Source organism: Phalacrocorax carbo, chromosome 3 (assembly GCF_963921805.1).
Source record: "Phalacrocorax carbo chromosome 3, bPhaCar2.1, whole genome shotgun sequence".
Lineage (NCBI taxonomy): Eukaryota > Metazoa > Chordata > Aves > Suliformes > Phalacrocoracidae > Phalacrocorax > Phalacrocorax carbo.
Window position 1 is genome coordinate 58,930,110 of NC_087515.1, and position 16,762 is coordinate 58,946,871.

Below are 16,762 nucleotides of genomic sequence, written 5' to 3' on the forward strand. Positions count from 1 at the left end.
GCTATGCAGGAGATACATTTTTTATCAAATTAAAATTGAGTATAATGCTCAGCAAAACTGGTAAAAAAGATCACTGCATAAGAAAAAGCATATTCATATTCTTCAGCACTGACCTTCACTTTATTTAGAGCTTCAGGATCCAGGTTATGTGCACAGCTCAACAGTGTCTCTTCCACTTTTGTTAACCAGTCTGTCATCCGGTCAATAAACTTCTGTAACTGCATCTTCTGAGTACTGAAATCTTTCAGTGTCTCTTTTGCTGTCTCTGACATTTCTTTTGCATGTTCCAGCTTCTGCCTCAAATCTGATTCTATAAACTAAAAGCAAAATGTTATGTATTAAAGCATTTAAATAAAACATTTGTTATGGTGAATGTTTATTGAAAAAATGGAAGGTAGGAAAGTGACACACAACAATCATTTTGCTCTTTTTACATCCATAACTGAAGATACTTACATAAATAAAAAAATGTCAACCATTCAGGATTAAGTCTTAGATATACAGTAGTCCAAAGACGTGATACTAACTTATAAAAAGCTGGATTGCAAACTGTTGAATTTTTTATCCACTTCTGAAAAATTAAACAGCTGATCTTTTTCCTTTACTAATTTGCCATATATACAGAACATGACCTAAACACAACAAGCTCCATAAAAAGAAGTATCAATTGGTAAGACTTAAGAGCACTAAGGCTTAAAGTAGCTCAGCGTAAGGCAGATTAACATTGAAAACAATACAAACATAAATAAGAATATTGCCCATTAACCTGTCCAAAGACAGCAATATATGAAATTATAGTAGATGATAGCTGTGCACATATTACTAATACAAAGTAAATCACATCAGTCATAATAGGGTAATATTTACAAATGAACAATTACTGAAAATTCTATGAAGAGTTTTTTTACGTTCTTAGTATATGCTCTGATCATACTGTAGTTCACTTATGTGGCATATGAATAATTTGGGGAATAATTTGGCAAATAATTTGGGGATTTATGTTTAGTTTGTGAGGCTTTATTTTCAAATTTGCATTTATTTATCAACTACGACTATTTTATTGTATTGATTTAAATTTTTTATTGTATTTATCATATTTAGTAGTTGGAAATAGGTATGTGTTGGTTAACAGTGATATTCTGCAAAATAATTTGTTCTAAGTTTTGCCCTGTAAGTGGACAGATATTGACTATAAAACATAGGATTAAACCTGAATTTTCTGAACCTCTCACATAAAGGAAACAAATTGGGAGAACACAAGCACTTCCATATAATTTGCACATCTTTATACTTTAGGGCTCTTGAACCATATCTGATTGGTAATTTAGGCTTATGTGTATGGTCACACCAAAATATGGATGAGGCTTGAGTGTTATATTAAGTCTGTTAAAATCTGATAAATGGTTGTGAAATAAATATCTATCGACATATTTCCTTGCCTGTGGAAATCTCAGAAGTCAACCTATCTTTTAAAACTTCTGACATTGAAAGTGAATAATCTTACATACCAATTTCTATTTGAAGTCAAACATCCAAAATAGTCATTGGTTTTGCATCTGCCCTAGAACATATCCAATAAGGACCTAGCCAACAATAAAAGTTCAACAGCTCACCTCTAGTGTTCATATTTTACCCCTCTCTTGTAACAGCTAGTTCAGGGCACCAATTCCAGTCCACTAAAGAATATTTTTGGTTTGATAAAGCAAGTGAACATATTTTACTGCATTATAAATCTTTCAAAGAGGCAAACTGTGTATGCAGTCACATGTGATGTGGCTTAATGTTGTGTAGTGTAGAGAATATCATCTGTCTTACATCTGATGAGCTAGCTTATAAACTATTTATTTCGATTCAGTAAAAAATACTTCTACAACTCTAATGTTCAATTTCTTCATGGCATAATTTTTTCAGAAAAAAAGCAAAGTTAACTAAAGAAATATAAACAAAGAATAGTTATGATACCTATATATAATGCTGTATCTGTCACCTTGAAAGAAAAAGGCAGTACAGGAGAGACAGAAATTTCATGAGGAGTTGTTTCTTAGTCATCTGAGCACAGTCTGTGATTACCAGTAACTCTATTTTACCTGGAGATCTGCAGGAGGTTCTTGACTGTGGGTCAGTTCTTTGAGATCTGAAATTTTGGAACTAAGCTGCTCCAACTTCAGTTCTTTATCCTTGACTTCAGACTGTAAAAGAGATGTGGTCAAAGTTTCATACCAAACTACAAGGTTTTAGACCTTCAGAAGGATCCTTCATCAATTGAAAAAATGAAAGAAAATGTAAACAAATTTTAGCAACCAGAGGGAAAACACTGTTGTTCTATTAGTTTTAATCTCTAAAAATCTCCCGTCTCTTTTTCTTTCTTAGACTCAGTTCAGAGACTTTTATTTCCCCTCCATTAAAATAAGCAGACACATTTTTAGCATGTAAAATGCCATAACAGCTTTAGTTTCTTAAAAGTGGATGAATAAAGATGGGAATGTCATTGTTTGTTTGACTGGAAAAATCTATTGTGGTTGTTAGGTTCCACTTAATGGCATTCAGATTATAATACATGTGCTCTCTGGTTTTTATTACAAGGAAGCGAGTTCTCAGAAGAAAATTAGACACCGAAATAAATTTTAACCTCAGAAGGAAATTAAAAAATGCTGCTATATATGCACTGACATATCTGGACCTTGTATTTATTGTGGCCATATAGGTCAAAGTTATAAAGAAATATTCTACTTATTAAAAAATTAGCAAAATGAAAGGGAAAATCATAATTGGTATAATTGTAGTTCTGAAGTATTAGGCAAGTAATAGGTGTGTGTACCCTATTACCCAAAATTTCCTTTCTAAAAAATTCAAACAGATCACTCCAATTAAAAGATTGGACAGTGGATTTCAGGATTAAATTGCGGCACTTAACATCTGTCCAGAATGGTAGAAGTTCAGGTGGCCCTAGAAGGATCCTCAGGGGGTATTTTGTGCTGTGGAGGATATAATATTAGGTGACTGATCAAGAAAGGGACCACTGCTATGGACCGTACAAAAGGTACACTGGTTATTTCTGTCCATGCTTGTCTATTTCTGGTTGATGAAATGGCAGGACCCTTCTGTCAGTGAACTGGTGAGTTGCCTTTCCTCTTGCCTTTGCAAAAGAAACCGCAAAAAACGTATTATGGACTATGCATTCTGTGACTGCAAATGCACAGACAGTGCTCATGTCTTCTGTTGTTCTGGCCCTCCTGTGAAACAGGCACACCTGTGGTTTGGGCACTGGCTGCTCTTCCTCCAAATCAGTTTTAATAGTGATGAATTCAGGCGGTCTGATTGCTGTGCTAATCAGAAAGACATTAGATAAAGCTTGCCCTGAGCAAAATACTGATTTAGCACCATTTCACATTCTATCACACTATTTGTATATTTTTATTGTGCATCTTCTTAAGGATATAATTTATTTCAAATTAGCGTAGAATATGGCTCATTCTATGTTTGATCTGCGTATATTTTAAGCCAGTAGAGGCAAAATGCATCCTGAACACTGGCTAGATTTCTAAAACAGTTTGAAAGTATCCAGAAAAGAAAGACAGCATTTTACATCATCATTGTTAGAGCCTGACATTCAAATTTGCCCTCCAGTCCAGCATATATTTTTTATTGTCTGGAGAATCTACCTTCTTAGATGAGATTTTAGAAACTACTCATTTTTTGCTTAACTTCAGCTGAAGTTGTCTAAAATTTCCATCATTTTCTACTGAAAGAGAGTTCAGTCCAATGCCGTGCTTTTTGAAATTTTTGTGCTTGTAAGAACACATTGTTTGCTAGAGCCAAAATAACTATTGAGCTTAGATTTAGTAAGGGATGTGCGTTCTTGTTTCTGTCAGAAGCAAACAACTTCAAAAAAGGACGGGAATGCTGTCAGCTGGCCACTGGGTTAGTGGCAGCACTGCTTGAAGAGGGGACATGGTAGTCTGCAACTGCACAGCCTTATCACTTGAGATTTCGGTCCAGAACATTTTTGTCACTGATTTATGGGTAAGCACCTGGAAGTCTTTCAGAAGGACCTCCATTCTTTGACTGTTACTCAAGTTGCTGATGCCTTCACTCAGCTGAGAGATGCACTTATTGCACCATCCATCCATTTCTTCTCCAGTTTTCAGGATGTCATCCCATAGAGACATGCTTATGCTCAGCCGGTTGATGTTGTCTTCAATTCGTTCAGACACCTTTTAGGAGAGGAGAATGTATCAATGCCATTCACAAATTAATTTTGGATTTCTGTATTTTGCAGCCAGTTGTAAGACAAATGCATCAGAAATAATTAAGCCTAGGTGAAATAATTTTCTTAGAGTTAGGTCTCAGTTCTGAATTCTAATTTCAATTTAGTTACCCAGACCATAAAATGAACAAAAATCATATGTGACTGCTTCTAAAAATCTGTATATTTTTAACTGGGAAAGAGTTTTATGTTCAAATAAACTTTATCTTTAAAACCAGCTACATTTATCTCTTTTATGTAATGTAGGAGTTTGCTAATAAAGCAGTATAAATGTGAAAATGTAAAATATTAGCTTTTAAATTATGTTTTTCTGCTATAATGTTGTCTTTCTCAACATAGTCCCATCTTTTATGGTGTAGCTTAATACAATGTACTGCCTGATTTATTTAGTCCAATTTACTTTAATAAAGTAATACTGGCATACGTTAGGTGAGAATCCAATCCAAATTTATACTCACAAGTGTGCACTGAGCAAGTTTTTACTAGTAACATTCATACATTGTTATAAAACATTGTTTTAGATATATCAAAGGCATGTCACAACTTTGTGCGTACAACGGCTGCCAAATCCCTAAGATTAACCCTTTCAGTTATACCTAAAAGTAAACTTTACTAATCAATTGCACTCTAAGATCCTAATAAAATACTAATACTAGTAACCTTAGCCCAACATAAAAAACTGTATTCAGCATATAAACACCAGATTCTTACATCTAGCCATTTGTCCACTGTACAGTTCATATCTGTTTTTACCGCAGTGGAGTCGCAGTTATGTACTCTTTTCAGTTCTGCTAACAAATGTTTTCCTTTACTGGTGAAAGTATCCAGGTCTTTTTGTTTATCACTCAGATCATTCTTGGCGGCTTCATGCTGTGGACATAAATATTTGCTTGTTTAATGAAGCCTTGAAGAAAGAAAGAAAAATCCAGTTCTCCACGCACCCATCCCTAGCCTTGTGGTATATGTTACGCATTTGATAATTCTTATTCAGCATACCATCTAATATTTAACTATGCCACAAAATACAGAGCAACTGACATTGTTTTCTCATGAGCATTATCAAATAGTGTCATTGTTCTTATAAATAAAGCACGCAAGTAGGAATAATAAATTCTGACTTTTCTCCAGTTGGTAAGCAACTATCTTCAGGACTTAAGGCAAATTTTATTATTATTATTCTTTTTATTCTTCAGATTCTACATGTCTAAAATTGAATACTAAGAACCCATCGTTGATTAACTGGTATCTAAAATCAGTTCTGGAATTACAGCAGGGTAAACAGAGGGTGTTGCAAACAAAATTTAGAATTGTAAAACCCATCACGCCTAGATACTCTGGAAAACAAAAGTACGAATGTGTTCGGAAAGGAATTAGACAAAACCTTCAGGGCTACTAAGTTTGCAGTTGTAGGCATAAGGAAATCTTTAAAACACTGTCACTGAAGAGGTGACAACATACTGAGAAAGGATCACAGTCAGCATCTCATAGTTTTTTCTTTAACAAGTATTACAGGTCAACATTAGAGATAAACTACTAACGTGGATGCAGTATTGCCATGTGGCCATGCATACCTTATTATGGTATGAGTTGTGCAAAATATTGGGCTCCCACTCCTTCAGGCCTAGGTGTGGCCACTGCTGTAGCAGGGAATTCTCCCCAGACCAAGGCTCACATTAAGGAGAGGAATCACGTGGAAGTTACATGTGTTTCTTTGTTAGACTGATAAGCTCAGTTCTGGCTTTCAGTTCTAGTTAAAACGTCTATTAAAAAGAGGCCTTACATACACACAGTTTAGAATGAAGTTGTTTATACAGATCTGACTGAAGAATTTTTAATGAAGAGCTCAATAGGCTTCCAAATGAAATTACCCTCCAAATGAACGGAAGGAATTTAACTCAGAACTCTTTTTCCTGACAGGCTGATGGATAGCAGTATTTGGAATTTTAGGAGTACAGTCCAGTGAAATGAATGGAATGCAGGGATCCAAATTCCTTCTCTCTGCTCAATGGCCACTATCAACATTGTACCCCATGGAATGAGGCATCTTACGGAAAGAGACAGACATAAGAATTGCACACATCAAGAATGGATGCAGTATGTTTTCTTTTGTTGACTTGTAGCCATTCAAAAAATTACCCAACGTGGAAAAATACTGAAGTATGTTGACTGGAAATACCTTCTCATACTATGATAGGAATATATTCTCAAGGTATTTTATATAAAGAGCAGACAGCTTATGCTTTCCATATAAATTAACATTTTGCATTTCCAGGTGTTAAAATTATAAATAGCAACAATCAAATGCACATTGATGGATCTCACCAAAATGCTGAACGGACTATATTCTTTCCTTATCAGAATCAGTACAGTTTAAACCCTGAATGTCAGTGTGACAAGATTTGACCATACATTCAAGGAACTTTAAACACATCTCAAGGGCACCTTTCTAACAGGAAAAACCCATGTAAATCAAAGATCATTTAAATCCCTCAAATGAAAATATATGTAATTACCTTTGCTAAAGTTCGCCTGACATCTTCACGATCCTTCCAAATCGACTTGATCACTGAAGCACTGTCAGCACTGTCTATGACTTTCACTACTGTTGACTTCAAGCTCTGATATTCCTTCATCAGATCAATAAGAATGCAGGACTGCTCCTTTCTGTAATGTGAAAAGACTGTATTAGCACCATTTGCTTTCATGTTTCTGAAGGAAAGAGAATGTGACGTAGCGATTCACCATGGGAAAATCAGGATGCAGTGCTAAACATGCTTTGTGCAGCCAAGGAAATACTAATATTTAGGTTTTACAAATCACTGTGGGTCCATAATCACGAAACATTTCACTGAAGAGACAGTAAATGAATCACCACCTGATATCGAAGCAACTGACTTGCGCAAAAGAAAGACTGAAACCGGAATTCAAACTTCTCACTTCCTAAGTTTAGCATCTTACTGACTGGAAACCACACTCTAATGATGCTGGCACTCGCAGCGCATTTTTTAAACTCATTTCTTTAACATGGAGTATTTTTTTGGGTAAAAAGAAGCAGAAGTAAAGACTAAAGCAATGCAAGAGAAGTCTGACTATTTTGTCCTCCAATTGTCAGATGCATGCTTTTGGGTCTAAAACACTACATTTAACCTACCTGTCGTTCTGCTGAGAACAGAATTACCTGCCGCTATGATTGGGCCTAAATTTTTTTTTTCCACTCCCTCTCCAGAAAACCCTATTTCTGCTCAGGCAATGGACTGAAGTAAAAAACCTATTCAGTTCATTCCTGGTGTTCATACTGAAGAGAGGGAAAGAAGACTAATACTTTGGATATGTTTAGTTGCAGAACAGTGTTTGCAATGAAAGGAATTTGGGAAACATGACATTGCTGAGAAAGGGAGGTAATTGCTTTAGGAGCTGGCTTTTCTCTGAATGCTCCAAAGAGCTGTCCAAAATAATCAGGTTCAGAAGGGTCTAAAATTGCATCTATATGAGAGAGAAAACAGTTCAAAATAATTAAAATTAAATTAATAATTTAAACAAAAATCAACATTATTTTTATGTTAGAAAGGAATCAGGAGGCATCTGAGTATCTTTCAGGTTTAGGTGTAACGATGGCAACAACTACCCCAGTATGTGAAAACTCGACAACTCGCTTACCCTCAATAACGCATCTCTAAGGCAGGGACAGCTATTTTACATTTTGTTCACTACCAGGCTGGTACTGCCTAGCTTCTGGCACATGTATGCAGAAATGAATGGGTTTACTTTATTAAGGAATTCTAGAGGTATGAAAAATGGGTTGCAACAACATGCAACATGAAATACAAATTAGCAGCAGTGCTGAAGAAAAAGGAATGATGGACATTTTTAAACAAAACTCTCCTTCCACTTAGTTCAGATTTATCTTTTAAAAATGCACTAGAAAACCAGACTGAATTCAGCTGGAAAAGAAACACCAGAAATGCAATTCATGCAGCTGTGCATATTTTCAAGAGGGAAATAATACACAGGTCTGGTTAAGGGGCAACACATTTACAAATATCTAGATGGTGTCAATCAAGAAAGTAGAATGAGTACACTATACAAACCAAAGGGAAAAAAAAATCATTTTTCAACACAAATGAAGTTTTTTTTGAACCATCATTCCAGTACACCAACCCACCAGTCACACAGGGATCACCAGATTGCATATGTCCATTAAAGTATCGGCCAGGCTTAGAACTGGTTTGCTTCTGCACTTAGACAAAATTTATGTCCACTGAGGATGATGTAGTACTGAATGAATCTAGCACTTAATTTTACCATGCAAATTTAAAAAAGAACAGTTGAAGAAGTATTCTTTAAGGATGACAAAGAGGGAGTTCAGACAAAGAAAATGGTAAGATGAAACTTTCTTTAGTTTCTTTAGTTTATATCTTTATTAACTTTCATTGATATACAAACTTCTTATATCACTGGTTATGCACTAAAGGTTGTTATAAGCCTGGTCCCTTGGGCAGACAGAAGGATTTAAATCTAAGAATGATTTAGGACCACTGAATATAGGGTTGTCAGAAACACATACCCAATAGATAAGAAAAATACATGCTAGAAGGAGAGTGTGTGCTAGCTGGAATGAGAGTGAAATCTCAACTGAGATTTCTTATCTTTCAGGAGAGTGAAAAAAACTTGTAACTAAAAGCACAGTATATCTATAAATACTGTCCTGAGGACCTATCTGTGGCTTTATTAATTGTTTAATTACAACTGGTACAAATATCGCGGTTTATACTGCGTTTCATCTTCTGCTCAGTATTTAACATGTAAGCCCTGTTTTTTTTATGGGGTTACTATGGCAAGAAGATACTAAATGTCAATAACTGGGTCTCTTTCCCCACTAAAAGAACCCTCTCTTCACCTTAAGTCTAAGATCTACTTACTTTTCATGTATAACTTTCTTGGTATCCTCCCACAGAGATTCTAAGCCATGTATCTCTTTGTCAATATCAGGAGCAAGTGTAATATCTTTTTGGGCTATTTGTTTTGCTTTGTCAATGAGCCACTGGAGTTCATGCTGGTGAGAATTCAGTTCTTCATCTAACTGGTTAAAGATCCTCAATCTGCAAGTTAAAAGGCAGGTTTCAAATGTACTTATCTTCACATTTTTCTCAAGAGAAAAGAGGGGAAAGGAAGAATGAAACAATTGCTGTTAGAGTTACTGTGCATAAAGTTCCATTTCTCTAACATTTCCTACAATATCTTCAGAAAACAAAGTGTTATCTGGATTTTTTTCTGCTACAGCTGGGCACAGAATGTGATTTTTCTGATACATATACAGCCATACAATTATACAGATATACATATAGCTTCACCTCACACAGTGACTTGGAAATACACTCAGATATTTTGGTTAATGCTTATAGTAAGTTTTTTCAATTCGTTCAGCACATATACAGTATTCAGTTCTGTAAGAGTAGAGGTAGTTATGTTATATGGGATTTCTAATAGCTGTTTGGAGCTTGGATTTATTTGGGCAAAATAAATTTCTGAGACAAAGATTTTCTTGACTGTTCTTTCAATATAAAAGATTAATGGGACTTGCTAAGTGTTCTGTTTATGTTCTCCCTCGATCCAAACAGCTTGCTCACTTAAAAATTTTATTAAGTATGGACTCATATATGCCTGGCAAGAAATAAGGTACCAAGGCAGAAAACTTACACATGCTTCTAATGCTTCATAAAAAGTCTAGAGACAGCAAGCGAGTGAAGAAGTGCCAGTCTCAAGCATTAATATTGTTTTTACCTTTGCTGGAGGGCTTGTAGTGAGGCCTCCTTGAGGCCCTCCTTGTCAGCCTTTTCCTCAGTATCTTCAATACTCTTCAGCAGCTGTTCTTTACGTTCCATGAAAGATCTTCGCAAGGCTCCAAGAGCTTCTGCCTCACTCTGTTTGGTTCCCAGCAGGTTTTGAACTGCCTCCAGTTCCAAGCACAGATTATCAACCACAGCCCTGCAGGAGATCCTCTGCTCAGAAACGCTGTGTTTTAGATGATACTGGGCCTTAGCTAGGGAACAATCCAAACTGATGGCAACAGATTCCAGCTTGTTAAGATCTTGAATAACATCATTGAGTTCCGTCTCCAGTAATTCAGATTTAGCTTTATCCATATTTCCTGTTTTCTCCACTGTCTGCCTCAGCTCGTGGAGCACTCCTGATGCAGCACTATGGAGCTCCAGGAACACCCGCAGCTGATTCAGAGCCTCTTGTCTTTGGGAAGTTATTTGACTTGCCTCCTGGAAGATCTGAAAACAATCTTCAGTCTTTCCCTGCAATGTCTGCTGGTCCTCTGGGCAGCTGAAAGAACACAATTTATCTACATGTTCCTTCAGACTTTGTAACTGCTGTTTCTTGCTTTCGACTTCCATTGAGTGGTTCTACGGGAAAGAAAGAAAATAAGGCTGGGCTTTTTCTTCCAATCAGAAGCTCTGGAAATATTTTAGTACTAAACTTAAGAGCAAAACAAGTACTACTGAGGGGTTTTTCACTAAGAACAGTTCAGTGTTACAATTCTGCTTTAAACTGGTCAAATAACAGAAATCTGTATGTGACTGCACCAGCATATTGGTTTTCAAACAAATATGACCTTATGCTAGTTTTAGATTAATATTTAGCTGAATGCACTGTACAATTTATCTGTTTTTAGTATTTACATCCAAAAGTTTACCTTATTGTGAGATGCAGCTAGATGTTGCTCAGCTGTGTTTATCTCTGAAGTAGCTTGTAGTTCAGCAAGAAACTTCTTAATCCAGTCTGAAAACCTGAGCAGGAGCTCATCAAACTGCCCATGCTCAGCAACAAGAGATTGAAGGAAGTTGATCCTATAGGATGTCAGATGTAAATATGAAAGCACTTGATGTAAATTAATCACTTCCCATAATCAAAACCACAGCTGACTGGAAAGCATTAAAATCAATGCTCAGTGGAAGGAAAGAAAGAAACATTCATTTATGTGACAAATATGATGGCTGCTGTGTTGATTTCTTAACAGGGAAATAACATAACACTTGAAAGCCCGAGACTGGCTCTTTCCTGTTTCCACTGCTTTATTCATATCAACTGTTACAAGTACCCCAAACAATCAAGGTATGTTCTTCAACTTTTCTTCATGGGGGTAGTCCCAGCAAAGAGAATTATACTGATAAAAGCTAAACTTCAGTTTTCAAACTCAGAATTCTGTTTGCCCTATCATCTGCAACACTGCATGTAAGGTGAGAGTCTCATGAATTTAAGCAGGTATCTGAAGAGAAGATAGTACAGATTTTGGAAGTAACTTAAGAAGTTACTTGGGAAATTGTAACTGAGGAAATGCAACAGTATCTTCATTTTCTGACCTATGCTCTTTCAAACAGAACTCTTCTATTAAAAAAAGTAGGGAGAGATTATGCCAAAAAGATAGCATGATAAATCTGTGGGATTCCCCACACCCCATTCCTGGGAGCTCACGGTTCAATATGAATTTAAACCCTTGTTTTCCTAATGAAAAAAACCTATGTTTCAGGATTGGGATTCCTCACCTGGTTATTGGTTACTCTAATTTAACATGTAAATTCATTCAGAAGCACAAACCTTTTATCAACAGTTTGTGGTAAAGCTTTCCACCTCTCATCCAGCTCTTCAAATTTTTCTTTTATTGTTTTCACACACTCTTTGGAAGCTGTTGGAAACAGTGACTCATTTAACTGCAATAAGCTCGCATAGGCTGAAGCATGGGACTCAATATCTGCTCGCAAATCCTGGGAAAACAATGGAATGTACAGCCTTTAGATTAAATATGGTATCATGTTATGCAAAATAACAAAAATAATAAAAAATCAGCTAAGGATTTCCAGTACACCACTTCGAAACAAGTCAATGAACACAGTCAAAGCCTTGGAGGAATTCTGATCTATTAGGACAAGCAGGTACTCAACACCTCTCAGACAGCTAAATCTGCAACTGTAATTCAGTAAGGATTCATCAAAGTTGTTTTTTTTTTCTCCTTTAGGCCTTTCCACACAGCTCTGCTATATGATGAAAGTGGCTAAAATCAAGTTTTGCAGCATATTTTGTGTACAGCAATAGAGTTGTGAGGAAACATCACAAACTGGCCCAAACGAAAAACCAATAGCCCAAATAATTTTTCTTCTGTTCAGTTATACTTAAAACTGACTCACTGGCTTCATGGAGGGTGTAAAAGATGCTACATTTGGCCAACTGTTTCATATTAATCTAAAAACAAATGGCAAAATTTCCAAGGGAAGGCATACTTCAGAATAGGATGAAAGTATGGTGTTTAAAAAAAAAATTGGGAATCAGACTTTCATTGTGAATTCAAAACCTTTGAGCATTTTGTCGTCTGATCAACTTCCCTCACGTGCAAAAAAAAGGAAAGTAGCATTGTCTGACAAAGAAATTTCTCTAGAGAAAGAATCCTCTGGCAAGCAGACCAATGGCCTTCCCTGACAGATGATAGGATAGGGCATTATTTTTCTTGAAATGGCATATTATATTTGCAAATAACATTCTTCCTGTAATTTTATTATCTTTGATAAATAACAACAGCAATAATGTAATACTTCCCTAGGGCATTTCCAAACTCCAGAATCAAGTGACTTTTCAGACTACAGTTGTACAAGTTCATCCTTTAAAAGTCACAGAAACGAACCAGGAAATATAGGGGGACAATCTTAGAGTTGAAACATACCTGCAGTGACTGCAGTTCACCTTCCAGTTTAACTTTGTCAGCAGAAACATACTGCTCTGAAGGCCTGGCTGTAGCTTCGCACCCCTCCAGCCAGGTCAGGAAGGCAGACAGCTCCTTCTCCTGCCTAACAAAATCACAACATAGAGTTACCAACTCAACTCGTCCCCTTGGTCTCACACACTGAGTGCAGGAAGGTCTCTCTGTCCATCATAACAGACGTGAGAGTCTACTCACCTCTGCCACTGAGCCAGAAGAGTCTCCAATAGCATCTGTTTCTCTTTAGCATTTTCTAGCACCTTTTCATATTCCTGCTGTAATGCTGTTACCTCCTGAACAGCTTTTTCTTTGTTGGCCACCTTTCGGGCACAGGCTGAGAGAGAGGCCAGAGTGCTGCTCAGTTTTTCCACAGTATGACAAAGGTCCTAAAGAACATGTAAAAGAAGCAGAAGTCGCATACATAAATAACAGACCTACGGTAACAATGGCGGGAAAAATTCTGTACTTCTTGAGGTTTGAAGCAATGCTACATCCAGCAGATCAGGAAGTCACTGCATGGCTTATGTTTCACTCCGATCTATCCTAGATACACATGTCCCAAACACACCAATCAAGTGGCTTGTAGTGGGGAAAGACTTGCGTAAGAACAGTGTTAAAGAAAAAACAGTCAGCAACAAAAGGGCCAGATCTTCTGAATGGTGCGACACAGCATGAATATGAAGGACAGAGTTGCAAATTCCCTAACATCTGTCTAAGAGTTGCTCTAATTTATACACCTAAATACAAAAGCTCACTCCAACATGTGAGGACTGCCAGACTTGCAGCCCATGTCATGGCATGGGAGAGGCAGGGAACAGTTACTGTGAACTTCTGTCAGCATTAGTCAAGGGTCATTTTCATAGAAATGGCATCTGATTTTGACTAGACTTTCCAGTGTTGCCATTTCTAGAGAGCTGGGAAACTTGTTCGTATGAAAATGATTGAAATGTAGTACAATGAGTTAGAAAAGCACAAAATTAAATAGATTTAAGACCACTAAAGTTTCAGCTCACAGGTGTGCAATAATAACAGTAGTAATGGTTATATTTACAGTAATGAAAGATCATACATAGAAGGAAAAGTGAATCATATAGCAACAAGATGCTGATGTTTAAACTAACTAGTAAAAAACAATTTCACTTTAAGGCATTGAATCATCATGATCCTGTAGGCAGGACAAGAGTTTACAACAACATACTCAGCATATTCATCATGTTTAAAAACCAATAACAATAAAGATTACATGTGTTGTCTGAATAAATTCTCCATATGCAAAATATTTTTCCTCAACAAGTATCAAGGTTTTTTGAAGCAGACAGGCCATGTCTTCCTTGCATACAGCCTTTGCAAGTAGTTACCACTAAGTTCAGAAGAAATTATATGTATTTTACTGCGAGAACAATATGACTAGAAGTTTTTGCAGTATTTTCTTAGAAAGGAGGATAATGATTATTGTGGGAAGAACACTTAGAGACACAGACAAAAATGCTGCCCCAAATTCCCTGAGATCTGGGATTTTTTATACTTTGAATACCAATCTAGGGTTTGTTTTCCTTTTGTAATGGGCTGAAACAAATGTCCAAATACCCATGGATTTCTGGCACCACAGATAAAAGTTTGTTGAAACTGTCCAGTCTCTTCATTGTCCAGGAAAAACCATTTCCAAGGAGATTTTTTTTTTTGGTTTTGGACATCACAGTTCTCTATACCAAGACCCAAGTTTCATGAAAATCTTCAAGGAAAAAATGCCTAACAGATGTATTTCTTATCTTATATTTTTCATAATGTTTTAGATGTATAAAATTAGAAACAAGAACCTGAAGGATTAGTTCATACTTATAGACTTTATTTTTTCTAGAGTGGGCAAAAAAATCTCCAAGCCTGCCTGAAATGGTGAGGAGAAATAGCAGAGGAAGCCTGCCTTAAGCCTTCCCTGGGGCTGCCGACCCCACCAGGCAGCCCTTGCCCCCTCCTGCCTCCACCGTGGGCTGTGTGGCATCAGGTAGCCCCTGGTATGGAGATTACTGGCATTTCTGTGAGGAGGTCAGTGTGGCACCGTTCCCTGGACCTGGCGGCAGGAATTGCTGGCCACAAGCTCACCGTGCAATCCTGAAGGGCCGCATATGTTGCTGCTGATGAAGAGCATGATATGAGAGGCTCAGCTAGCTTAGCTTCATATTCAGATACTGCCAGCTGCACCTATGAAGAAAAGGCAAACCAGAGTCTAAAACCAGCAGGAAATATATAAGTAATATTTTAAATAACATCTTTTAAATATTTATTGCTAAGAGAATATTATATCCTAAGCTTTTGTAGCGCTGAGTGCCTTTGGAAGTTAGAAGATGTAGCTCCTTGTGACTGGGGCAATAATGATATTTAAAATATTTCCTTTATGACCTACTAACTTCTAATAAAGTGTTTATAAGTATGCTTCTGGTTTATTAGTGCAATATAAAGGAGAATCAATTAGGTTTTCTAAAACACAGCACACATTTTTGTGTGTTTATTTCAGTGTCTTCCTGAACCTGCCTTTTAAATCATTCAAAGCACAAATTTACATATAGAAGTCTTGCAATTACCTTACAAACCTACTTATATATTCTAGTCCATCCCATTATAAATCACATTTTGTATTCAATTTTGGGAAAAATAAAGAGTAATTCTATAAATTGCTGCAAAGAATCCATTAGACTTTGTGTTGTCTACCTGTTTAAGACTTTCTTCATATTTCTGCTGTGCTGATGCGTTTCCTGTGATTGTTCCTTCCAGTCTCTGTGCATGATCTCTTAGCTCTTCCCAATACCTTTTGACCTGAGTCAGTTTGGCTTTAATATGTGCACATTCTCCAGAGGTAACAAACTGGGAAAAAGACTTGGCTTCCTCTTCTAGATTTGAGATTCCAGTTATTTTACCATCTATTTCTTTGTTAATAACCTAAAATGTAAGGTAATAGTGAATAAAGAAGCACAATAGGTCTTTAATTATCAGAATATTTTCTACTTCCTGTTTTTTTTCACCATAGCTACTAATACTCTTCATTAAAAAAAGTAAATAAGAGGAGACTTCATTGACCACTTGAAATAACTACTTATAAGTGTCTTTAATACGCCCTGTAAATTCCCTTTTTCTTGAAATTAGCACTGGAAAAGGGTTAAAAAACAGTCTGCCCTAAAACCAGTGTCTATGAAGAGGAATTAGAATTGCCTGAGGTGCATATTTTTGTAAGCAGACAAGATGGTTCATTTTTTAGCATCTTACTTTACAACAAATTAACACACAATCCTCTTAAAGATACAAAATAAATACACGAAAGATTAAAAATACAAAAAGATGAACAAAAGTAAGTGTATAAATGAAAACAATATTGTTAAGGAGCTGACCCCAAACAGTCGATTGTGTTTAGTAAGTGTTCAAGCACTTACAAAATAAAACATGCTGTGATTTAAAAACCAGTAGAGACTGTTTTCATTTTCTAATTTAAAATTCTATGGTATAATAAAGAGTAAATTAAATTAGATGATGAGGTAGGGTGAGTGTGCCCTTAGGCAGAGGATTAAATAAAGACCACATTACAGTATAAATAGGAAACCATGAAACAAGAGTGATAATGGCCTTTGGTACTTTTCATCTGTCTTCCATGTCAATTAGTAAATGCATAAAGACAAACTAGCACTGGCTTTACATTTGATCAGCTGCATGACAGCAACTGTCTCCTATTTTTTTGTTCTTGTTTTTATTGC

The 16,762-nt window shown here is 36.3% G+C and overlaps 1 protein-coding gene across 3 annotated transcripts in view; it reads right to left on the minus strand.

Moving 5' to 3' along the window:
• Positions 1–16,762, minus strand: part of SYNE1 (spectrin repeat containing nuclear envelope protein 1) — a 310,687-nt gene that overhangs the window by 171,646 nt on the left and 122,279 nt on the right. For 2 of the 3 annotated variants that reach the window (XM_064447052.1, XM_064447053.1), the window contains exons 1-7: positions 10,049–10,683; positions 9,187–9,366; positions 6,781–6,931; positions 4,979–5,137; positions 4,032–4,214; positions 2,088–2,189; positions 114–317 (exon numbers count right to left, since the gene is read on the minus strand). In XM_064447052.1, coding sequence (XP_064303122.1) covers positions 114–317; positions 2,088–2,189; positions 4,032–4,214; positions 4,979–5,137; positions 6,781–6,931; positions 9,187–9,366; positions 10,049–10,668 — 1,599 coding nt within the window. In that variant the 5' untranslated portion in view covers positions 10,669–10,683. Of the gene's footprint in view, positions 1–113; positions 318–2,087; positions 2,190–4,031; positions 4,215–4,978; positions 5,138–6,780; positions 6,932–9,186; positions 9,367–10,048; positions 10,684–10,967; positions 11,122–11,869; positions 12,037–12,986; positions 13,111–13,220; positions 13,409–15,122; positions 15,222–15,728; positions 15,957–16,762 lie in introns of those variants that run through there. The other variant, XM_064447054.1, reaches the window with a different exon arrangement.